Source organism: Sinocyclocheilus rhinocerous, unplaced genomic scaffold, assembly GCF_001515625.1.
Source record: "Sinocyclocheilus rhinocerous isolate Xijiao unplaced genomic scaffold, SAMN03320098_v1.1 scaffold4719, whole genome shotgun sequence".
Classification (NCBI taxonomy): domain Eukaryota; kingdom Metazoa; phylum Chordata; class Actinopteri; order Cypriniformes; family Cyprinidae; genus Sinocyclocheilus; species Sinocyclocheilus rhinocerous.
Genome location: NW_015623757.1, coordinates 113283 through 137913, shown reverse-complemented (window position 1 = coordinate 137913; position 24631 = coordinate 113283). Strand labels below are relative to the sequence as shown.

The following is a 24631-nucleotide window of genomic DNA, read 5'->3' as shown; positions in this document are numbered from 1 at the left end:
AGAATGGAACTTATTTGGTTTCTTGCTATTGAAAAGAGACTCGCCCTGTTCATTTTTCCATTCTTTTCTCTGCCCTGATTCAAATGACGAAACATGCGATAACTTTGTTTTTGCCCCCTGAGGCTTCAGTGCACATGTTGTGCATTCCAGTCATGAATTTATGGTTTCACCGCTGTTTCTCCAACAATTTTCTGGATGCCTATTTCAGTGATGGTCGGTTTATAACAGTGGTGTTAGGTTTAACGCAAAGATTTAATGTTAAAATGCTCCATTTATACTGAATGGAGCAATGGTGCTTGAGGGAAAACTTGTTTTTATGGTTTGGTGTTGAAGGTGTTTGATCATTTAGAATGAATTGGGAACCGCTTTTAGATGTTTTAGACAGGTTATAATTTGAATTCCTCATAATGGAGATTGATTCAGCCAGTTGTGTCACACAGCATCAGAATCATCATCTCAGACGTTGCTTTGAATGTTGCAGACGTTCTAATTTGAATGGCTCATTAATGGAGACATCTTTTTACTAACACCTCATTAAAACCATTAGTTGTAATTGTGATTTAACTCTACACTGACCTAAATTTGGCATGAGATCACTGTCAATAGGACTGCACAAGCTCAAGAATATTATCCAGGGTGAGTACGTCTGACTCTCTCAAATAGAATAAACACGTTCATTAAATTTCAAATTTAATTTGTGTTCTTTCTGTAGGTCACCCTGTGAGGTTTATGAATGCCAGGAACAGCAGGCAATATTGCACTTGCCCTGTGTTGCGCCGGCTGTCCGGTTGACCTGCCCTCAGTGATTCAAGGATGAAGACAAGGAGCGTCATTGTTCCAGGGGAAACAAGACAGACAGGTATGACTCACACACATGGATGTTATTGGCATGGACAGAGGAGAAATATTTCCCAGCCCAACCAAAATATTAAACATCATATTCATTTTCCATTAAAGTTCTTCATTTTTACAAGAGGCACACACTCTTAGGCAAACACATTTTGCTGCGTAGAATAAACAGTTGACCCAAAAGGTATCTAGACTCTTTTGGACATTTAAGTCTGACAAAATGTCTGAATGTTGTTGCACAGACATAAAATAGCAAACCAAGTGGCATTTTACAATTTCTTTTAGCCAAATGATGTCAAAGTGATTTTAGTGGATGTACGAAGTTGGTGAACACTTCCATTTAAAGTTTGGGGTCGGTAAGATTTTTAAAATGTTTTTGAAAGTAATCTCTTATGCTCACCAAGACTGCATTTATTTGATAAAAATACAGTAAATAACTGTTTTCTATTTTAACATATTGTTAATAAATGTAATTTATTACTATGATGGCAAAGCACTACATTATTCCAGTCTTCAGTGTCACATGATCTTTAAGAAATCATTCAAATATGCTGATTTGGTGCTTATAAACATTTTATTATTATCAGTGTTGAAAACAGTTGTGCTAATTAATATTTTTGTAGAAACTGTGATGCATTCTTTTGTTCAGAATTTGAAAGACAGAATTTTTTTAGTAAAACCAAAAAAGTCTTTACTGTCACTTTTGATCAGTTTAATGCGTTCTTGCCAAAATGCAATTTAACATTTTTTTTTAATAAACCTTACTGACTCCAAACTTTTTGACAATAGTGTAATCCATCATTTTAACTTTTCACAACTATTGCCAAAACATTTTATCTTACCGATATATTGTATCCTTTAATTCCAAACAAGCTTATTTTTATTAAATGTTTGAAAAGTGTGTTTCTTCTTTAATTTGAAATGTGGTCTTGGAGTCCAACTTTTTTGGGGTCAATGTGTCACTGTAGCCACAGTTGTTCATAATAACATCATATATGACATATTATATTGCCATTTTGTGCCATAAAATGATATTGTCATGAGAGTACTCATAGATGAGGTGTTGTCCTCATTTTGAAGGCTTCTGTATTAAGTTACTGGTTTTATATGTACTTTTGTGAACATGATTCTGTTTTTTTATGACATTTTATACTTTTTCATTTCTAATTTAACTTACTGGTTTCATCTGCAGCTACACTTGGAGGTTAACATAAAAGGGTAACAAAAACTGTTAAGAGTTACAGATAATAGGTGTAGATAACAGAAAATAGCTGGATATAAATTACATCACAGGCTAAATAATTGTCACAGCTTGTGGCTTCTTGTCCAAAACATGTCTCAACATGTTGGAGCATGTCCTTATATATCCCTGCATGTCTTTGTTTCGAGTCCCACTGAATTAAACAGCACTACCTCATCCTAAGCCACTGTCTGACAGGGTAAGTTTTGCCAGTGACTCTGTTTGCACTGGGCCGGGACATTACACATGGTTTACCAACGGCTGTGTTTTACTTTAGGGTTCCTTAGGCGGGTTTATTTATATCCTCTCTTATAATATGAGGCCTAACACAAGGGAATGAGTATTATTCCCCAGTTGTTCTACTTCAGCTTTATGACAGTAGTTTCAGGGGAGCCTTTTAAAAAGCAAGGGCCAAAAATAAAAAAGGAAACCTGACCTATGTCTCTCTCTGACACACTGCAATGAAATATCACCTTCACTTAAAAGGATAGTTCACTAAAATGTAAATTATGCCATTATTTCTATACATACACCTACTTTTATGTCATTACAAAAATACCCCAATGTTCTTAAAACATCAAAATATCCTTTTCAAAGAATACATTGTTAATAAGTTTACTTTTTTATTCCATTGTCAAGTAAATCTCTCTAAAATAAATAAATAAATAAAAAGTGTAAAAAAAATCAGAATAATACATTTTAAATAATTATGCTTGTCGTAAAAGACTTTATATTTATTCATTTATTCATCTTATGAATTTATTCAATTCATAAAAATACATGTTGTCAGAAAACAGGCCATGATATTTTTAAGGATGCTTTTTCACTCAGAATTGCAAGAACATAAATCAGTCAGAGGAGCCCTTAATAAAAGTGAAACATCCATATTCTCATACACTCCTAATGTTTGCGCGGAAGAGAAATTCTATTCTAGAGTTTCTAAACAGATACTGTATTTATTGATTCCCAAAAGGCAATGGCACAAAAAGGCTCAAGAGCACAATGGTGAAAGGAGAATTAATGGATCACCCCTTACAGAAACCAGTCTAGACCAGTAACTATTACACTACCATCACAAGAAAACTGAATTTAATTAAAATTAAAAAACTTAATTTAATTTAATATTTAACTCTATTTAAACTTAAGCATAAAGCAATTAACAAAATTGTAAAGTACAGAATATATTAGTCTACTAATCAGTAGTAATTGCTTTTAACATCACATCCCTAGATCTGTTAGCTTACATCACAATACCAGCTCCTTGATGTTTACAAAAACAATGACATGGATATGGCATTATGAAAGGAAATAGGATTCTATCTCCAGGGGGCAGCATGGGTGGGTTAACAAAACAACCTTTGTCTGTTACCTTTAGTGTCACACTAAAAGAGAGGCCATCGTGCTTTAGAAAGGATCCTTATGGTTCATGTCCTGAAACTGCAATGGATCCATTTCCTCAGATTAAGAGTCAGCAGCACACATTCAGACCACAACACTGCTACACTTGCAGTTTCACCACTTTCACTTCTTATGCCTCATGATAAATGCTCCATTGATAAAGAAAATCCTTACCATTTGAAATTATTTTCCGAAACACCAACACAAAGGGAAAATAAATACATGCTTGAATATTAACAAATTAGGTTGTCAAAATATGACCACAACAGCTTAAAAAGGTAAAAGAGGTCTAGAACACATGAAGATGGGTTTTGTGCTTTTTTTTAATCACATGGAAATACATGCCTCCATCCCTGAAAATAGAGTTTTACAATTAACAAGGAGACAGAAAAATGGTTTTAAGAAAGCACAGGTCTCACTTTTTTTGTACAATGTTTTTAGGCACTTGGAATTACACCAGCAAACATTCCTTTCTTTTTTAACAACGAAAATAAAATATCTTTGGTCCTTAAAAAACCAAGAAGCAAAACAGAGTTTGATTGAAACAACAAAAAAACATATATAGCTTAGCTTCACAAAGCAGAATGCAGCTTTCTTTCCCCATTTACATAACCTGCGAGAGTTTAACTGAATCTATAATCAGTTTAGGAGAAAAAACAACTTTTTTTTTCCCTGCTACATGTGAAAAAGATCTTCATCCACTCTGCAGAACAGAATACGTAAGGATCGGCTCAAATCAGACATACAGCAGTGAACAGTCATTCTATATATGTCACATTTAGCATAAAAACAATTGCCGTTGTTTTGAAAAAGCTCCTCCTAAACGTCCATTTTTGTGTTTGGAAAGAAACAGTTTTTTGCATATCTTGTCACCACATGGGAAGATACGAGGGCTGAACTCAGAGGTCAGTTGCAGGGCAGCCATGTCGGATAGGAACTACTGCAGGTGTGCACCAGCGGCTGCACGTGAGCGATGTAGTAGTTATTGAAGTTGATGTCTCGCACGTACGGCGCCGGCTGGTAATAGCATGTGACGTTGGTAACTGTGGGGATGGCGTTCTGTTCAGCCAGCACCCTCAGTGCGAGCATGGAAATAAGATTTAATGTCTGCCGGCGTTCGTGTCCCATCAAGCACACCGTACTCTCATTGACCACGTGGTATAACGTGACCAGACAGTCGTAGCGTTTGTTCTCCATTCCGGCGAAGTGATTCTGCAGGTACGCCTCCAGCTTTCGCTGCTGTTCGCCTATGTCCGTAAAGTCAATGAAGAACCGAGAGCACATGTACCGCTGGAGCGATTTCATCTCCGTTTCCGAAGTCGGCCGAAACCTACGCACCAAAAGGTGGCAGTATTTTAAAAGCCCGCCACCTCGGATCTCCTCTGGGTTTCTCGTAGCGATGACCTTGTTGCAAAGATGGCCGAGAGCTTCCTCGAAGTCCCCGTACATGCTCTCGCCCAACACCGTCGGGTGAAAGCACTCCGACATGGGAGTCTCTGAACAGCGGTCGAACAGAAGAAGGGAGTCCAAGGCTATCTGGAAGGAGTCCACGCTGAACTCAAATTGGCGCCTGAGAGAGTCCACAAACTTAAGCTCAACATTCTTGCCGGTGTTGTTGGAGAGCGAAATGAGGCTCCAGCGGTCGGTGTCGTTGCAAACCTTCACCAACTTCTGTACGTAAGCCTCCTTCAGAGTAAGTGCTGAGATTCTCTCCTTGCTGACGCCCTCGGGTAGGAAGTCCAGCAGGCTGTCGAGAACCACATCCTTAACCACGTGGAAGGCCTGGTCATCTGACAGCGAAACGCCAAATATCAGGTCCAAGTCCTTGTATCCGAGCCCCGTGTCCTGGTGCAGAACGTGACTGGCAGCCGAGCCGTTCAGCCTCACATCTCGAACAGTGATGCCTCGCTCCTCCAAACGCGCTCGAACCACCTGCAGGTCAGAGATTAGAGTTTTTTTATTTATTGGCCAATATTGGATATGTTTTTACATTTAGATGACATTGGTGTTCATTTAACTCTCACATAAAGTGAATTGTTAAAACTCTAAATTAATATCCATTTATAATCTTGTGATGTCTAAATTCACTCGTAGTATTTAAAATGATCAATTTTATTTTTTAGTGCTTTGATTTGAATTTATTTAGACAAAACCAGTTAGCAGTTATCCAATAAACTAATTTTCAGCTTATGGTATTAATCATAAATTAAATATCAGTAACATACAACCACTGCTTGAACAAGTAAACACTGGCAAACATAATACCACACTAAACACTTGCTTATCTGAACAATTTGAGGATACTTTGTTCAGCCACCACTGCAATTAGATAATTAGGCTACCTTATTATCTAAAAAGCCTAATAAGACACATCATTTTATTAAGCTGTTGTAGACTCAAAAACGGCTAATGTAACAGATTGCTTGCATTTATTCTTCCTCACACTGTGAACACCTGAGAATCACAGTTGGTTTATAGTCAGTGATCATTAACACATCCATTCACAGTCTTCAGTCACTGTCATTTTAACATTTGTCTCTTTGTTGCTGTAATTCAAGCTGTTGTGACGTAGAATAATGTCTCCAACTAAACCACACCTGAGAGAATTTGAACCTGCCACATGCACACATTAAACATCATTTACTTTAATTGGTCTATTTTTTTTAAAGGTGTTAATCTTTTGTGCTGTGCCTTTATTTGAAAATTGGAAGTCAATATGTACTATGCGCTTAGGAAAAAAAACTCAATTCACCAACTATTAGGTTTAAACTATTAGGTTTCCACTAGCATCTCCATTATGTTCCCAGTAAATCTTTTCATGCATAAACTTGAGCTGAAGCTCATCATAAAGATCAGTATTAATCTATTTATATGGAATGTGCACTGTAGAGATTGACACATCTGTGCAGTGCATCGACAGCAATACATTCCGAGACTTACTTGGGAACATGCAGCACTGTACAGCTGCACAACCTTCTGGAAGGCAGAGCCTTATACAAAACTGCTTCGCTTATGAATATAGATAGAGGCAGTTGTAAGATTTCGTGTTCACATGAAGGTCTCTTAAATCTCGAATGTGAAATCAAGAACACATTCATAAATGTCTAATTCAATAAAGGCAGAATTATGGATTTTGGTGCACACCACATTTTATGCATGCCAAGCAGATTTGTATGCTATTCATATTGTTGTGCAACCATTCAGAAATTAAAAAGTGCTTAAATCAAACTCATTATCTCTGTCCTGAATGCGAGCAACCTTCATTTTCCACAGCTCTGTCGGATTAGTGTCAATCAGATCCCCTACCCTCACTCCTGTCAATCAAATCATTAGCCTTCTATTTTTACACATTAGGTCAGACTGCAGCAATTGACCGAGTGTACGCAGTGAAACTATGCATGACGTGCGCCTGTACACATGCTGAGAACACATTATACAGATTTACAGGTTTGTTTGCAGCACATTGATTAATGAAACTGCAATTTGGCAGAGTGCAATTTATTAAACCATAAAGGGTGTGATTTATTTAAACAAAAAGTGTATTTACTTTATTTAATAATAGACTATTGTCTGTATTAACATCAATCAATGGTGTTTCAAAAAATATTGCCATTGATAAACAGAAACTCAATGTTTTTTCAGTTTCCACCAAAGGCTTGAGGGCCGAACCGGATCGCCTTTCAACGCATGTGAATATTATGATATTAAGATGACGCCAAGTCAGGTTCGCAGTTGCATTCAAAACCTACATTTTATAGTTCAACAGTACATCACAGCCTAAAGCACAAGGTGCAAATGTGCAATCATGACACCGTTATGATGATAATGAAAACAGCCACAAGTCCATGTAATGAGATGGTGCCGTGGCAGATCATTAGGGTTAAGGAAAACGAGGAACAGTGAACGAGCGGCCATCTTTTGTCAATTTTGCAATAGCATGTGGAGGCTGTGTAATAAAACACCAAAGTTGGTTTTTACAGGATTTCCATTAAATATAATGGGCTTCCTAGTTGGGTTTTATTGACAGGACATTACTATCTGTTCAAACCCAGGCAGATGGAGTATTATGAAACAGAGACTGACCACTCGTTACGGTCCAGCAGAACTGGATCAAAGGAAGGGAAACTGTCAGATTCCACAGTTCATAGTTACTTTGTGTCTTCATATAATTAGAACCAATAGGGGCCATTTTTAGGCCAATTTTTAGGATCTAAGGCATGTCACTGAATAAAGCATTCACAGTATCTGAGAAGACTGAAATAAAAGATAACAGATGTAGATATGACTGACGGACAACTTCCCTCACACTGCTGCCATATGGGATCATATACATGAAACGCTGAAGCTTAAACACATTTTCTGTGAAACTGCAAGAGCATTTTCCCTAAAGCACTTAAAACAAACCCTCTCTTGTTGAGTGAAGCAGTACTGAAGGAAGTGATCTGGAGAAAAGATCAATATCTGCTTGCATGTGTAGATGCAAGCCCACACTGCTTGTGTATGAGAACAAGAATTCTTTTCATTGAGAAGGGGGCATTGATGCAGGTTATCACTGGACTAGCTCAAGCAGTGATACATTGCATGGGATTATGGTCAGTAATGAGTCACACTCAAGTGTAGTTTTCGTGAGAACGTCCAAGTCATTAACAACTCTCTTAAATTTGCCAAGTGCACAGTTTTCTGTATCTGCTGGAGGGGCAAAGGCTAAGAATGTTTCGCTTATCCTTGGGTGGTTGAGACATTACACCAATAGTTGGTCAAGCAGTGACAGGTCAAAAATTGAATAACTAAATCAAATTTGAGTAATAATTTTCACATTTATCCCTTAAAATTATACACTTTCATCTGACCAAAGACTTTTAGCTCATTAGAACTTTTTTTTTTTTTTAACTTGTAAACCAATAATGAATAGCACGTTTTAAATTTCACTAGTACTTTTTCATATCTAGTATCCCTTTGCTACTAGTAACTATTACAGTTACTAATATCATTTCTGTTGCACATTGTTGCCATTGAATTCTGTAAGCATCTGTCATTCTGCTATTAAACATTCACTTCTGACTAGTATGTATTTCAAATTTTTCACCAGTAACTCTTCATTAAGTTCTAGTAGCCTACTTGTAGTCCCCATCGGTATTAGTATCTATTCCAGCTTTACTAGTATGCATAAGACACTATCAATTTCAGCTATTACTAATTTGAATTAGTTTTTACTTTATAGATCAGATTTAAATGTTACTAGTACACCGTAAACTGAAATACTAGTACTAGTACACTGAAATGCACAATAGCGTTTGATAATGTACATTCATTTAGTACAGGACACCTGTAATAGATAATGGTTACTATTTTAATAGTTACAATAAATAAATAAATACATGCTATTACATTAATAGTTAGTAGTAAAATTGGACTAAGTACTGACTGCAGTACATAATAGTCTGAAGCAAATAGATGATACTGACTTGTTACCTTGGGATAGTGCAAGGGTCCTAGTAACTGAATAGATATTAGTCACTACTAGAATACTAAGTACTAACGAAAAATAACTGTTAGTGAAACTGAAATAAGAAATGCAGCTCACTTTTGGATGATCTACTAGTGATTACAAAAGTGACATAAAATGATAGCCTACTAGTTTTAAGGAATGCATTTAAAGCAATCTAGCCATATGTATATCATTATGAAACAGCCAAAAAAAAAAAAAAAAGGTCAAATATTATAAAGAGGGTTTATAACTAAATGTTGTAGTGCTGAAAGCGTATTCAGTGATGTGCATTCATAATAACCTGAACAATCTGTCGCGGCTGAACCGAAAGCGTCGGGAAGTTTCCACGTCCGTGAACTGGAACCGTCTCGCCAAGAATAGAGTCCAAACGTTGCACCTGCTCCCAAGATAACACGCAAAACCGCCGACACTGCTCTGACACATCACCGGAGGACATGGCGATGGAAAGAACAACCAGCTTAAAAAGGCAAAAAACTTCTGGTCTACTCCCGCACAGATACCGCTGTCTCTCCAAACAGATGAAGTTCCTACGCAAACTCGTTTGTGAAAAGCTCAGTTATTTCACAGTTGCACAGCTATATATAAATCGACGCGGTTTGAGCGGTCATCCAGCTGCGCTCGTGATTCACTATTCCCAATCCATGCACGACCAAGAGAAACATTAAGTATTGCAGTTATTCTAGAAACGAACATCTGAAAGGTCTTTATACATAAGAGATTTGCATACGCGTGTCTTACTGGTTGAATATCTGCTCATGAATAATTTCACAGCAATCTTTGATTGGATTGGCGGAGGCGTGCAGCTGTAACACACCCACCCGGGTGTGTGTGTGTGTCTGTGTGTGTCATACCTGTCAACCCTCCCGTTTTTCCCGGGATTCTCCCGTATTTTACCATTCTATCCCGCTATCATCCCGTTTAAATATTTTCCCGTATTTCTCCCGTATTTTTAATCTTTCTATTTAAAAAATTCCACTGATTTGCAATGAATTTGCATGTTTCAATAAGCCCTTATTGAAGCTCTTTGTTTTAGACCAAAGCCAAAAACGACCCTTATTACAGTACCTACTTTACAGCTACCTTACTAAGCAGTAAATTAGTAGTTTATTGAGGCAAATATTCATAGTTAATGGTTTGTTAATAGCGAGAATTGGTCCTATATATAGGCTAACTGATGTGCAAAAGTTTACATACACCTTGCAGAATCTGCAAAATGTTAAGTTTTTTTGTTTGTTTGTTGTTGTTTTTTGTTTAGTATATATAGTGACTAACATTAGGGTCCAATAGATAGTAGTAGTATGTAATTAACAATAACCAATAAGATAAGAAATACTACCCACTTTTAGATTTACTAATTACAAAATAACAATAATAAAACATAATATGACAAGTTTTACATAAATGTTTTTTTAATGGTAAAATGCACATATACATGCATTTTTATATTTGCTGTTAAAATATTATTATTAATATTATTACTATTATCATTTGCAAATCTCCAAACTGAAAAGATTTCACAATGACATAATATGAAACTTATTCGTATAGGTTCCCTGACTTTTTACCTCAGAAAAAAAATTAGGCTACTGCAAGTCAAGGCCATTATTAAATATAAATGTATTAAATTAATTTTTTTGTATTTCTTTCTATGTATACACATTTATATTTTTATATATTTTATGATCCCTGAACTGAATGCGCTTTTTCTAAATAAATATGTGAGGTGTTACTGTGGCAGCTGAAAAGCGAAAATAACTAGGCTCTCTCAATTCTAAACAAAATACAACAGGCTTTTTCTTCACTAGTGCCAAATGAGAAAGAAAAGAAAGAGAGAAAACCATAAACCTCATAAATCTGAACATAGGGATGTTTATAGCGAACCAAATCAGAACCAGTGCTGATGTTAAAACCGAATTGCAAAATAGTAGTGTGTGACAACCGGGAAATAGCTTATTACGACTGGGACTGCCCCAAATATAAAGTTATGTCTCATTTCTATTGGGGGATGAAGAATACCAGGTTAAATATGTCTTAATTCTCAACTGTATAATGTTAACAGCATGTTTGTGTGGACCGTCTAAGAAATCATCCAAACATCTGTTCTGATTGGATTTATTTTGGTTACACAGAGGATGAAAAGATGCGGCTGCTACGCACGATTCTCTGCAGCGTGGCATTTGTGGATGACTCACAGCTCACAAGCTGTTGATCAGTCTTGGGGTCAACAGCAGCGGGGGGTTAGTCATAATAGATCAGCATGTGTGTGATCAGAGAGCTGCACTACATACCATTTCAATAGGGGAGGTCCTGACGGTGTGATGTCAACCAATTTCAGTTCCCCTGGCAACAGCATCCCCCGTCGCCAGGTAGCACGGAAGAGGGAGCCCTCATCAGTGTTCTGCACAGGTGGTGATATGAGACACCTGCGTCATTGGCCTAAAAATAGCTTGCCTTGAGCTAGGAGAGCATTGTTGGTGACAATCCAGGCCTGAAGTGATTTAGAAGGGTCGCGGAACATTCAAATAGAGCCAAACCAAGGAAATGCTTGATATTCACCTCGTCATCACTCAAGGCCCTTCTGGGTGGTTGTGAAGCCATAATAATGCCTCTTCTGGGTGTATCCATCCAACCTAATGCACGTAGACAAATACCTTTAAGTAAAACATCTCTTTTTGCAAACAATCAGAAAGGCTGTTCCCATTTTCACACCCAAAATAAGGTGCATCTAAAATCCCGAAATTGTTTATTAAGGATACACAACTAATCTTTTTGTTTGTAATGCAATTCTGCCGTCCTTGAATCTTTAAACACCCGAGACTAGTGGATGTGGTTTTATGTTTATTATTTGATTACACCGAATGCATAAGTGCTGACTAGGTACTGAAGTAGGCAAAAGTTGTCAGGGCCATAACCTTGGGTAGCAAATATGTTTAGGACCGCATTAAAATGAGTCTAAAGCGCATCGACCCAAAACGAAATTTTATAACTCACATTCTAGTGTTATTGAGTTTTTCTTGGTAGGTTCTGACAATGACTTACTCAAACCATTAAAAGAATAAACTCAAAGGGCTTCATAAGATAATAGTTTGCAGTATGGAATGCATCAGACCACATCAGGCACTTGGATTTATTTTCAAAACAACCCATTTATAATTAAGAAAATCAAGAGAAACTATATATAAGACCATTTATATATAGGCCTACACAGATCCTTCACTAGTATGACACAAATCCTGGAGAGTGTCACAAGACTGACATCTCAATGTGACTAGGCAGGGTTTGACACGATGATCATGAGTACATATTATCCTCACTTCATTAGCACTCGGGTGAGGCGTATAGAATAGAACAGAAACACAGACTGGTAAGTATTGTGACGTATATTACATAACACTGCAAGCTATAGTTGTCTGTTCATCAGTACTCTTCAGATAAAGAACAACTTCCTCATTCTTCAGTTGTGTCGGAGTTAACTGGAGGTCAGAACCATATTTCATGACTGCAAAGCTGAAAAACAAGCAGCCAGTAGGAGACGGGTGCAAATGAGGTTTGTATGTTTTCTTCCTCCTCCTTGTCTTTAAATAGTCTATGATCTATGGAGCATGTTAATCACTGGACACATGACATTTTGATACTACTTTGTCACTGGTATAATATTATAATAGAATATCAGTCAAATAACTAACTAGTGCATCATTTAACCATCCATTGAGCCAAACAATTGTCTGGACACTTAAGCCACACTTAAAATGTATGAATATTATTGCATTAATTAAAATAAAAAAATCAAACATTTATTTTAAAGGTAAATATTATAAACACTTTTACAAAAACATTTGACAAAAATAAGTTTTAAAAGATAAAACAACAGATATACGGTTCAAAATTATACAATTTATTCAGACACTTTCTGATGGTTCATAGTTAACACTTAGTATGTAACTTGAGGAGAACTGACTTCACATGCCCACTGAAATTATTTTTGAACCAGCTGATTATTTCCACAGAGCGGTTAAGTGTACAAGTACACAACCATTCAAAAGTTTAGATTTTTTAAATGTTTTTAAAAGACATTTTATCTTTTTGATCATCAAAAAATACAATTTATCTATATTTTAAAACGTAATTTATTCCTGTGATGCAAAAGTGAATTTTCTCCTTTACTCCAGTCTTCAGTGTCACATGATCCTTCCGAAATCATTCTAATATGCTGCTTTATTGCTCAAGATATATTTAGTATTATTATACTTTTTTTCAGAATTATTTGATGAATAGAGAGTTCAAAAGAACAGCATTTATTTGAAATAAAAAATCTATTGTAATTTGTAACATTACAAATGTTTTCACTGTCACTTTCTATCAATTTAATGCATCCTTGATAAATATCAGCGCAGACAGTATTATCTGAGAGACCTATGACAACGCCGCCGTTTGTCTTTTAGTTTTGGTGTTAACTAGGCCATTCAGCTGTGGTAGGCCTTGCTTTGGTTAATGTTTGATACGATGCATAGGTTCTTATCTAGAAGTCCCAGACAACTTCTAGAATCATGTTATGTAAGCTTATCTGTGATGTAAAAAGAACAGATTTTTGCTGACTGAGGGACTTTTACGGAACTTAACGATGTTGTTTAAGTAAACACAACAACATTTTTACACATTGGCTGCAGTAGCTTAATATGACCAGCTTGAATGTGTGTCTTGTCTCAGGTTTAGCCTTGCTTTCATTTCCATATTGTTACATTACAGTCAGATGTAGAAAGCCTGTCGTTGCATTAGTACAGCACACACAGGCTTCTTGTCTACCTGGTCATGCCGTAAAAAATGCTAATTCTCCATGAAACTACACAGACAATGGAAGAGCCCAACCCTTGATAATCTCCCTTCAGGCCCCGTAATACTCACCACTTTAAGTGGCCTCTCTCTGTGATTAATAACTTATTTGGTCATGTTTGCTTGACATTTGCGTCATAGACAACAAGGTGTGTCATTCGCATATTTTCTTCAATTAACTAATCTCATATATTTATTTACATAACCAAGATTTATTTTCTTTAATTTCTCTAATTATATAGGAAAACAAGCGTAGCACTGGTTTAATGACAGATTATGGCTTGTAGTTCAACCCTATATCATATTCAATGTTGGTGGGGGTGGAAGCCTTGTAACAGTTGCTCTTTTTAGCACAAGGGTCAAATTTACTGCCAGGCCTCTTGTTGCATAAGGACATCTGCATTTGTATGTCGCACGAGAAATGAAAAGTGTGGGTGGATATTCACTGATGAAAAAATTACTGGTGCAGACAATAGGCATTCTTGGAAGATTTATAAGCTTTTTTCGGTCTCACAGCAAACCATATATGTACAAAGAGTGTTTATGTAATACACCTTAGGAAAACAACTGGTTATATAGCATTCATAAACAGTGAGAATGCAAATCTCAAGAGTGACATGAATTGATTCTGTCACACATATCACACATTTTATAGCAAGCTTCCAAAGAGAGAAAGGAGAGGAACCTAAGAATACATTTAGGGCCTCCCCCGAATGGAAGATCCCAGATCAGTGAGATAACCCTAGCCTTAAAAGGAACCATATCACAAGTTGCGCAACGAGTGCCCATCTGTTCCCTGGAGCCAGCCTACCTCACCAGTCAAACAGCAGCAGTGAAGCAGGAGAAGCAATGATGGATATACTAAAGACCAGAATTGTCCCCCTGTGCTGCAGAGGAATCCTCTAGCAGGCAAAAAACTCTGCCAACTGTCACTGCCAGTGCAGATGCCATGTAAGGTCCTATGTCAGCAAAATTATCCTTAAAAAAAAGCAGCAATATGTTAAAATGTGGTGCTTTTAGTTAGACAAAGAGATAGACAGAACCACAGACAGACAGACATATGTTAAGATAGACAGACAGACAGATAGATAGATAGATAGATAGACAGACAGACAGACAGACAGACAGACAGACAGACAGATAGACAGACAGACAGACAGATAGATAGACAGATAGATAGAACAACATATAGAACAATGGAGAGAGTGATAGATAGAACAACAGACAGAACGATAGAATGACAGACAGATAGACAGATAGATAGATAGATAGATAAATAGACATAAAACAATAGATAGAATGAGAGAAAGTTAGAATAGATAGAATGATAGAACAACAGACAGACAGACAGACAGACAGATAGATAGATAGATAGATAGAACAACAGAATGATAGATATAACTATAGATAGAGTGATGGAACATTAGAATGATAGAATGATAGATAGACTTTTTCCGTACATTTCTGCCATATGTACATTAACTGACAGTCACCACTGATAAGCTACCACTAAATATTGTAGAAACTTAATTTACTGAAAAGTTGCTTTGCAACACTTTGTATCGTGAAAAGACCTATACAAATAAACTTGAATTGAATTGATTTGAACATAGAAGGATAGATAGAACCACAGAACGAACGATCGATCGATAGATATATAGATGTAAAATGTGATCTAGTCCACTGTGAAGTGATCAGCATGTGCCCCAAATCTAAAGCAATCCTTCGAGGCTTTTCCTGAGGAGGGGCACCACAGGTCCTAAACTTCTGGGTACTAAAGTTATGGTCATCGGTGGTGCAGTGAAGTGTGCAGTCATAAAGTCATCACCACGGCCTATTGCAGCTTCCATTAGATACCTGTAAATCTCATTACAGGCCTGAATTTGCATGAAAGCATGCAAGGGTGACGCTGCACTGAATATTTCAACGTTGTGTGAGTATCATAAACCCAACGACCCTTGCAGTGGGAAGATTCCCAAGAATCGTCTGCCAGACTGGAGTTCTGCCTCACGAATGTGAAATAGCATTTCCTCTTACTGTCAGTTACACCATCAGTCTGGAAACAGTGTTAAAATAACAAATGAATTCATTAAAAACAGTTTAGCACCTTCAGATAACTTAAGACTTTTAAAATTATGATGCAAATTATCAGGAACAGTGTGGAGAGATTTTTTGTAATTAATTCTGTCTGTTTCAAACCTTGGCAAATCCTGTTGCTGAGTCTAAGTGTAGAGTGGAAAATGGGAAATCAATAAAAGAGAGGGGGGATGAGAACATGATGACAGAGATATTTAAATACAACAATGTTCTATTTCCCTTTTTCTCAAATTGCTAACCATGTTCAGACTTCAGGGTTTCTCCTCAGATGCTAAATCAGAGGGCACATCCATTTTTGTACAGCTTCCACTTTCTGCTACTGCCAAAGTCCATAATGACAATGCATTGTCTTCCAAAAAAAACAGGGAGACACTATGATTAGAGATCTGTGTTCCATCTTTAGCGCTCACAAGTAAAGAGCAGTGACAACAGATCCAAGAAAAACCATGATGATCTACAGCAGTTGCTTGGCCAATTGAACGCTTAGTAAATCTTCTATCTATTCCTGTTCAACCACCATGGACTGAATAAATTAGATAATATATACCTTCACCATTTCATTCCTGCAATCATGAGCTTCTTGGGATTTTTAGATATTTTTCCTGGAAAACAAAACCAAAACTTGACAAAATAAGTACATAAATGCGTCTATGTTCGCGCGAATCATTCATGTTCCAGCCTCATCTACAGAAGAAGTGAGTATAATGTTTTTTTTAATGAATCTTTGCAAATCCCCTTTCCTAATAATGTGCTAATTAGCAAGTTTCACGATGAATGCGGCTAAAGTAAACAGTCTCTCTGAGAGCGGCTCGGAAGAGAGGGGCGGGGGCAGCAGAGCTCATTAACATTTAAAGGAAAATGCTACAAAAACGGCTTGATCTGAAAAGAGCTGTTTTTGACAGGGTAAAAAAGGTGTTTTTTACACTACCACTGAGAAATTTTAACCAAACTATGACTTTTCATTAAAGCCCTAAAGAATCATATCAACTTGTGGAAAATGGGCATCCTATGACCCCTTTAAGGTTTAGGTTTAGTGAACCTACGGTAATTCAGCGGATCGTTTTACGCCATGCTAACCTCTCCAACCATCATCATGAAGCATCTAATTTAATCAGAAAGATATGATTAACATATGAGTGACTCAGAATCTGTTTGCTATGCCATGAGGTCACTTTATGAGTCCTGGTAGACATGTACACTATTTAGATTAATTTACTACCATATCATCATCTGTTTTGAATAAATGAGATACTGTGTGAATATACACAGATGAGCAATACACTCACCTTTAGCTTTTTCATGTGCAGTTGTTTGTTTGACGGATGTTTGTTCACTTGTGCACACATGGATTCAGCAACCACTTTACTGGAAGTTAACTTGACTTAGCCTGTATTAGCTAGCTAAACACAACTAGGTTTATGAAAACACTTATCAGGCCTTCCTTTATTGCTGATGCACCTGCTAATGACCTATTTAACGCATAGAGGCTCTGTTACATAACAAATAACGTCTCTCTTCATCAAAACGTACCTATTATTCATTGAAAACAGATGTGCTGTTAAAAAGATGTTATCATATATGTCCTAAAAGTAATAGGGGAATAACCAGATAAGCAGATGAATAAAACGTCATAACAAACGTTGGGGAATTCGCTGTCACGTACATGAGCGTTTGTGAAAGCTGACCTTTTAACTGTGATTTTATGAGGATTTTGCACGGTGTTATGATGATAAGCAGATTGTTTTGGACGTCAAAAGGAGCTAGTTTAATGTGTCACTACAGTCTCAGATTTATGGGCTGTCATTAAGGAACTTTCTGTGTTCTCCATGAATGCGCTGAAGAAAAATTCAGGAGGAGTTTAATATCCTGCTCAACTAGCATTATTTACCCAGCCATGTCTTCCAACCAAAAATGAAAAGTCTGTTATTTACTCACCCTCGTATTGTTCCAAACCGGTATGACTTACGTTCTTCTGTGAAACATAAAAAGAGACATTTTTAATAATGAGCTTGTTATCATTTTTCAAATAATGAAAGGAGGTCAAGAGATGTCAAGCTTCAAAGATGAGAAAAAGTACCAAAAAAATGGTCTGTAGGACTTGTGCACTTCTTAAGAATGATTAGATAGCTTTGTGTGAGAAATAAACTGTAAGCAGTAAGTCAAATAGGCTGGGAACAAAAAGTAATTGAGTAAAATATGACAGAACATTATTTTTTTTACATTCACAGACTCTAACACAAACTGTAACAGATTTACAGTTACATTGCAGAGAAATAAGTTCTGATGAGTTCAAATGAACGTTTAAGTTTGCTATCCAGCAACATTAAGCAATGACCCCATTAGAGATGGAGGAAGCATATCAGCAAGTCATGATTACAGGATCCTGATAAGAAATGACCTGCTAACAAACCAAAGATACGTATTCGTGATTCTGAGTACTTTCCTTTCCTGTACAATGGACCATGACAACCTTTGTTCTTTAAAAAAAAAAAAACTTTTGCTAAAATCTTTATTGTACTCATTTCAATAAAATTTTACAATCCTTATTTAGCACTACCATACAGAGTCGATGACTTGAAAAGGCCATTTAAAAAGATTTCAAACAATATTATGTGGTCAGATTTCTTAATCTCTTGTCATACAGTGGGTACGGAAAGTATTCAGACCCCGGGTCTGAATACTTAGGACCGTGTGATATTTCAGTTTTTCTTTTTTAATAAATCTGCAAAAATGTCAACAATTCTGTGTTTTTCTGTCAATATGGGGTGCTGTGTGTACATTAATGAGGAAAAAAAATTAACTTAAATGATTTTAGCAAATGGCTGCAATATAACAAAGAGTGAAAAATTTAAGGGGGTCTCAATACTTTCCGTACCCACTGTACGTACAAAAAAGAGCAGCATGAAATTTCATCATTCTTCGGAATGCCTTGTTTTGTCGTTTAATGAAGAAAGAAAATTACACAGGTTTGACCATTATACGACTGGTTTTGAATGAACAAATTAGAATATTTTAATGGAGCCTCATTTTAATTGTCGTTAAAGTTTTAGTCATTTTTATTAGTTTTTGCTTTTAATGTATATATATATATATATATATACATAGTTTTAGCTATTTTAATCAAGATAAACTAAATGAAAATTAGAATTGATGTATTCTATTTTATTCTAGTAAACATTATTGTTTCAGTTTTAGTTGTATTACAACAGCTACATGTTCAAATCATGTGTAGACAGAGTAATTATTTGACTTAAAACGAGGCTGAAACCTTCGCCCTTGAACAGTATATCACATGGTGTGTGGGTGGTATATTGCACTTCAAGGAGGAAAAGGTTCACATTTGACTCATTATTTGTGAAATTATGTAGTGATTCAAACTGTTAAAACAAGTTATCCATTACCATCCAATATTATGTGACTTTCAGTAGTCACTGCATCACTGGAAGGCAAATGAGAATTAATTGTGAGTAAACGCAACTCCCTGTCTATTAGCAAGCTTTGGCTGATCCTTTACCTGTCAGGTAACTGATCCAATTACAGTTGAAGGGTGATTTGCAGAGGCTCTCAGATGAAGCCATTAACAAATCTGTTACATGCACTGCCCTGAACACCTTTGTCCCATATTGTGTCTCATTCATTAGCACAGCCAACTGTTTGAGACAAGACTGAATGACTTCTCACGGAGGGCACAGAAAATGTGAAGGAAATGAAAACTGCTAAGACCATATTTGCTGTCACTCCGATTTGGCTGAGGACAATATGTGACCCTGGACCACAAAACCAGTCTTAAGTCGCTGGGGTATATTTGTAGCAATAGCCAAAAATACATTGTATGGGTCAAAATGATTGATTTTTCTTTTATGCCAAAAATCATTATGATATTAAGTAAAGATCATGTTCCATGAAGATATTTTGTAAATTTCCTACTGTAAATATATTAAAACGTAATTTTTGATTAGTAATATACATTGCTAAGAACTTCATTTGGACAACTTCAAAGGCGATTTTCTCAATATTTTGATATTTTTGCACCCTCAGATTCCAGATTATCAAATAGTTGTATCTCGGCCAAATATTGTCCTATCATAACAAACCATACATCAATGGAAAGCCTATTCATTCAGCTTTCAGATGATGTATAACCCTCAATTTTGAAAAATTGACCCTTATGACTGGTCTTGTGGTCCAGGGTCACACATATGCAATGTATGGAGACATTCACACCTGAAATTTTAGACGCTGCATTAGCTCGTGCTCCCGTTTAGACACCTCCTCCTGCTGCTCCTTTAGTTTCTCCTGTGCCACAGGCTTACTCTGGAGCTGACCGAGGAGATACAGCACCTGGACAACACATCAGACACATGGCATGAGTGAAATATATTGAAACATTATATGCATATCAGTTATCTTTTTTTGGATGCATTTACATTGTGACTGTCCCTTAGATGCAATCAACTGTGTCTGTAGGGCTTGATCAAGATGGCCTATACAGGCGACGGCCCATATAGGTGGGCCAGATGGTCCACACAAATGACATTTAATCTTGTTTATTGAGGACCCTACATGGGAGGTCCTAATAGTTGTCCCAGAAATTTGGGTTAAGATTCCTTGAAGACCGACTAGCTAACATTCCTGTTGAAGAACTGTTACACTACTACAGGGCTCCAGACTAACATTTGAGAGCAGTGGCACCAGCGCCACTAAGATCTACAGATGGTGGCGCCAGAAGCAGATTTGGTAGCGCTGGGGGGGTCAGTCGCAAATTAAAGAAAAGTTTGTTTTTCAAGGCACTTTGTGACTTTTCTTTCTTCATACACAATTTGATTTCTTGATAAGATATTTAATAAGAGTGATTTTATAATCTCAAAATATAAAGCAAAAAAGTGGAAATGAATGGCTAATAAGCCAATAAGTGCTGATCTGATGCCATTTACTGGTTAAAGTGGTAATTTGATGTATTTTTTTAATTTTAATAAGTGTTTCTTTACCACAAAGTAAATTTTGGTCATCCCAATAAAAATACAATTTAATTTGGTCATTTTTAGAGCTTTAAAATGCTGCAAATAGTTGTGTGAAATACTTGAAAGTCATTGAGAAGTGCTTGAACTTCTCTTAAAAGGTTGTACAAACACTGAATGAATAATGTAATAACATTCGACTGTATCTGCCAAAACACCATGGTCATAGTTAGCATTACTACTTATGGTTTTTATTTGTCAGCGCTGTTTGATCTGTTTATAACAGAATTGTGTGCAGAATTTGAATGCTTCTCACTAGATTTCGCAGCAACCTTGTTCATTCTGCGGCAAATTCAAATGCTTCTCACTGAATCTCACAGCAATGTACAGTAACAGTGTCACTAGATCAACACTGGTTCCCGAGTAAACCGGTTCTGAGCTCGGGCCAGTTTGTTTGTGCTGCACTCAATTATTGGTCCAAGCTGATAAACGGTCCGCGCTGTGCAGCTCAAACGAGTAGAGCGGTTTCGTCATGCTTTTGTCTCGTTTGCTGTTTCTCATACGCAACAGAAATGGCAGTGCTTATGAGGTGGGCAATGTGGTGGTCTGCGGCGCACCGGCAGAAAAAATTGGTCGCAGTCTGGAGCCCTGTACTGCCATCAATAAATTCTTCTCCCCACAAGAACTCTGGTCAAGCTTACTTATTTTTTGTAGCAATAGCCAAAAATACATTGTATGGGTCAAAATTATTGATTTTTCTTTTATGCCAAAAATCATTAGTATATTAAGTAAAGATCATGTTCCATGAAGATATTTTGTAAATTTCCTACTGTAAATATATTAAAACTGAATTTTTGATTAGTAATATGCATTTAAGAACTTCATTTGGACAACTTTAAAGGCGATTTTCTCAATATTTTGATTTTTTTGCACCCTCAGATCCCAGATTTTTAAATAGTTGTATCTCGGCCAAATATTGTCCTATCCTAACAAACCTACAAACATACATCAATGGAAAGCTTATTTATTCAGCTTTCAGATGATGTATAAAACTCAATTTCGAAAAATTGACCCTTATGACTGGTTTTGTGGTCCAGGGTCACATATAGAACTAGGTTGTGTTTCGGTGAATGATTTGATAAGCAGTGCAGTGGCAGTGACTGTGAGGAAATACCATAAACTTAGACATTCCCTTTGAATCTTCTCCATGTGCTCGAATTAGGTCCTCTCCAAGCGCTTTTGACACATGAACATACAATGATATGATATTCACCCTTCCGTAATTTATTGTATTTTCCTCTAGGCGCTCTCACACATGGAAACTAATTTAAAAAATCTTCAGAAAAAAGCATGCCTGAACGCAATGAGATATCAGTAACGTGCTAGACTAAATGAGATGCTTGTAATAGTTTTGAGGTTTTGGCAAGCGCAATGCTTTCAAACAGATATCGTTTTATTGTTTACTAGTGCTATTGTTTATGAGGAGATCTGTTCTGATTGTTGTTAATGGGATCGTACATCATGAGAAATATTTTAAAAGAGGTAAGGGTTTCTCAGTTTAAAAATTCAGCATGAACGAATTTCTCATTCTTCCTTTGTGTTCCAGCGAAGGTATTCATGTAGGCATGAAACGTAAGGGTGAGTAAATAATGATTTTAATTTTTGGGTCAATTTTGCAATTATTACACCCTGCCATTTACATAAGCTCATAATTTATGTAAGATGTTAATATACTTTGGCCTTCTTTTACGTCACTGTAACTGTTTGCCTACATGCATCATAATTAGAATGATTTCTGAAGGATTGTGTGACACTGAGGACCAGAGTAATGGCTGCTGAAAATTCAGTTTTTCCATCACAGGAATAAATTACATTTTAAAATGTATTAAAATAGAAAATAGTTTATTTAGAATGTAAAAGTACTTCACAACATAACGGTTTTAATATATTTAGGATGAAATAAATGCAGCCCCAGCCTTTTCATCTAAAAACGTGAAAAAAAATCTTGCTGACCTCAAAACGTTTTAATTAGCCATGATTTAATTGTATCATTATTTACTCATCTTCATGTCGACTCAGGCATTCTTCGAAGGAACATAAAAAAAGAAACTTTGAAGAAAGTTCATGCTGAAAGAAGTTTTAAATATAGTAAGTTTATGTTGTTCACAGTAAGTTTTCGAAGCACAGTAGCTAAAGTTTAAAATTATCATGAAAAACTAAATTACAACTTGATTTTAAGCCTGTCACGATAACAACTTTTTGTTGTGCGATATATTGCCCCAGAAATAATTGCAATAAGCGATATTATTGTCATTTTAAAAAACATTTTATGCCACTGAATATATAATCATGATGTAACATAATAATGCAAGAAGGCCTACACACTTCCAAATGACAACAAACTTTTAATTTTTTATATTTTGATCATGGAAATTAAGTATCAAAATATTAGATTCCTTAAAAAACTGAATAAATAGTAAATAAACATTTTCTAACAAAAAGTGCAAAGTAACAAGGTACAAAAAAAGAAAAATGCACAAAGAACTTGCATGGAGATTTTTCCATCTACAGATTTTTCCCTGACCTTCTTTTCTCTGTAAATTAAGGGTGCACACTATTGCTGGAAAACACAATCACTACTTAGCAGTCAGGTGTCCGTATGCACAGAGGCACAGATCCCTAAACAAGGCCATATCTGCGGATGAAACTTTTTTATATATATATATAATGGCTTCTTTAAATTGTGTAATTTAATGACAATTTCAGCCTAGAATAGATGTGCTCCCACTACTATTGTCGTGAATCAAACAATATGACTGGCCTGTAAAAAAAAAAAGCTAGCACACCAACACAGGCCTTAAAGTGAATCTTGAATCTTCAGACACATAAGCCATGCCTAAATCAATGCAGTCCTGCTATCTTGGCTCAAAAAGAATCAGAGACAGAGGAGGGCATGAACTTGGATCTTTGAAGAGCTCAAACCCTCACATATAGGACAAGACGTCCATCTGAAGAGCATTATGGTTTTGCCTTATCAATCACTGCCCTTGACATCTGCAATAAAATACTGCTCTCGTCTCTACATCTGACCTGGGCCAGCGAAACCTTTGTAGTACTCAAAAGACTATAGAACATCATCACAAGATAATGTGAGCATAAAAGCACTGGTATATGATTTCTTGACTGTTGATTAACCGTGACTCACCATTACATGAAATCCAATCGATTAAAACAGAAGAAGCACTTGACAAACTTTCTCAAATGAACAATTCCAGCATAACACAAGTGCAGAAGTAATTAAATTCAAAATATAGGAATCCTAACCCTTACTAGCACAATTAAGCTAAACTGACAAGTTTATTATGAAAAATAAAAATTACAAATAATAAAAAAAATTAACCTGAAAATAGGCATTAAAAAACCGCAAAGATTAATGCAAAAATGTCTTTGTCGGATCACTCTGACATGTGGTACTTTTAATATTGGACACAGATGCTGGGAAACCTGGGCTTCATCTTTTGCTAGACTAATAAATCTGTAAAACTGCTAAAGTAAAAAAAATAAAAATACAAAATGCATCATGGGGTTAGCTTTTGAAATCAGAGTACAGTCAAAATGGTAAGAAACAATGTGACACTGATACAAACACATTTAATTAAAAAAAGAGATATCACCGACTTGCTAAAAAGATCAATAATTAAAAACATTAACACACATTTTATCGTCTGTAAAGTGAAAATGATGTGTGCA

General features: G+C 36.2%; 1 protein-coding gene across 1 annotated transcript; it reads right to left on the bottom strand.

The window, feature by feature from the left end:
• Positions 1–4158: 4158 nt before the first annotated feature.
• Positions 4159–9688, bottom strand: tent5ba (terminal nucleotidyltransferase 5ba). Its single transcript, XM_016546370.1, has 2 exons — positions 9277–9688; positions 4159–5419 (listed from the first exon to the last, which is right to left on the bottom strand). The coding sequence occupies exons 1-2, from the start codon at positions 9430–9432 to the stop codon at positions 4394–4396; spliced, it is 1182 nt and encodes a 393-aa protein (XP_016401856.1). The 5' UTR covers positions 9433–9688; the 3' UTR covers positions 4159–4393.
• Positions 9689–24631: the final 14943 nt, after the last annotated feature.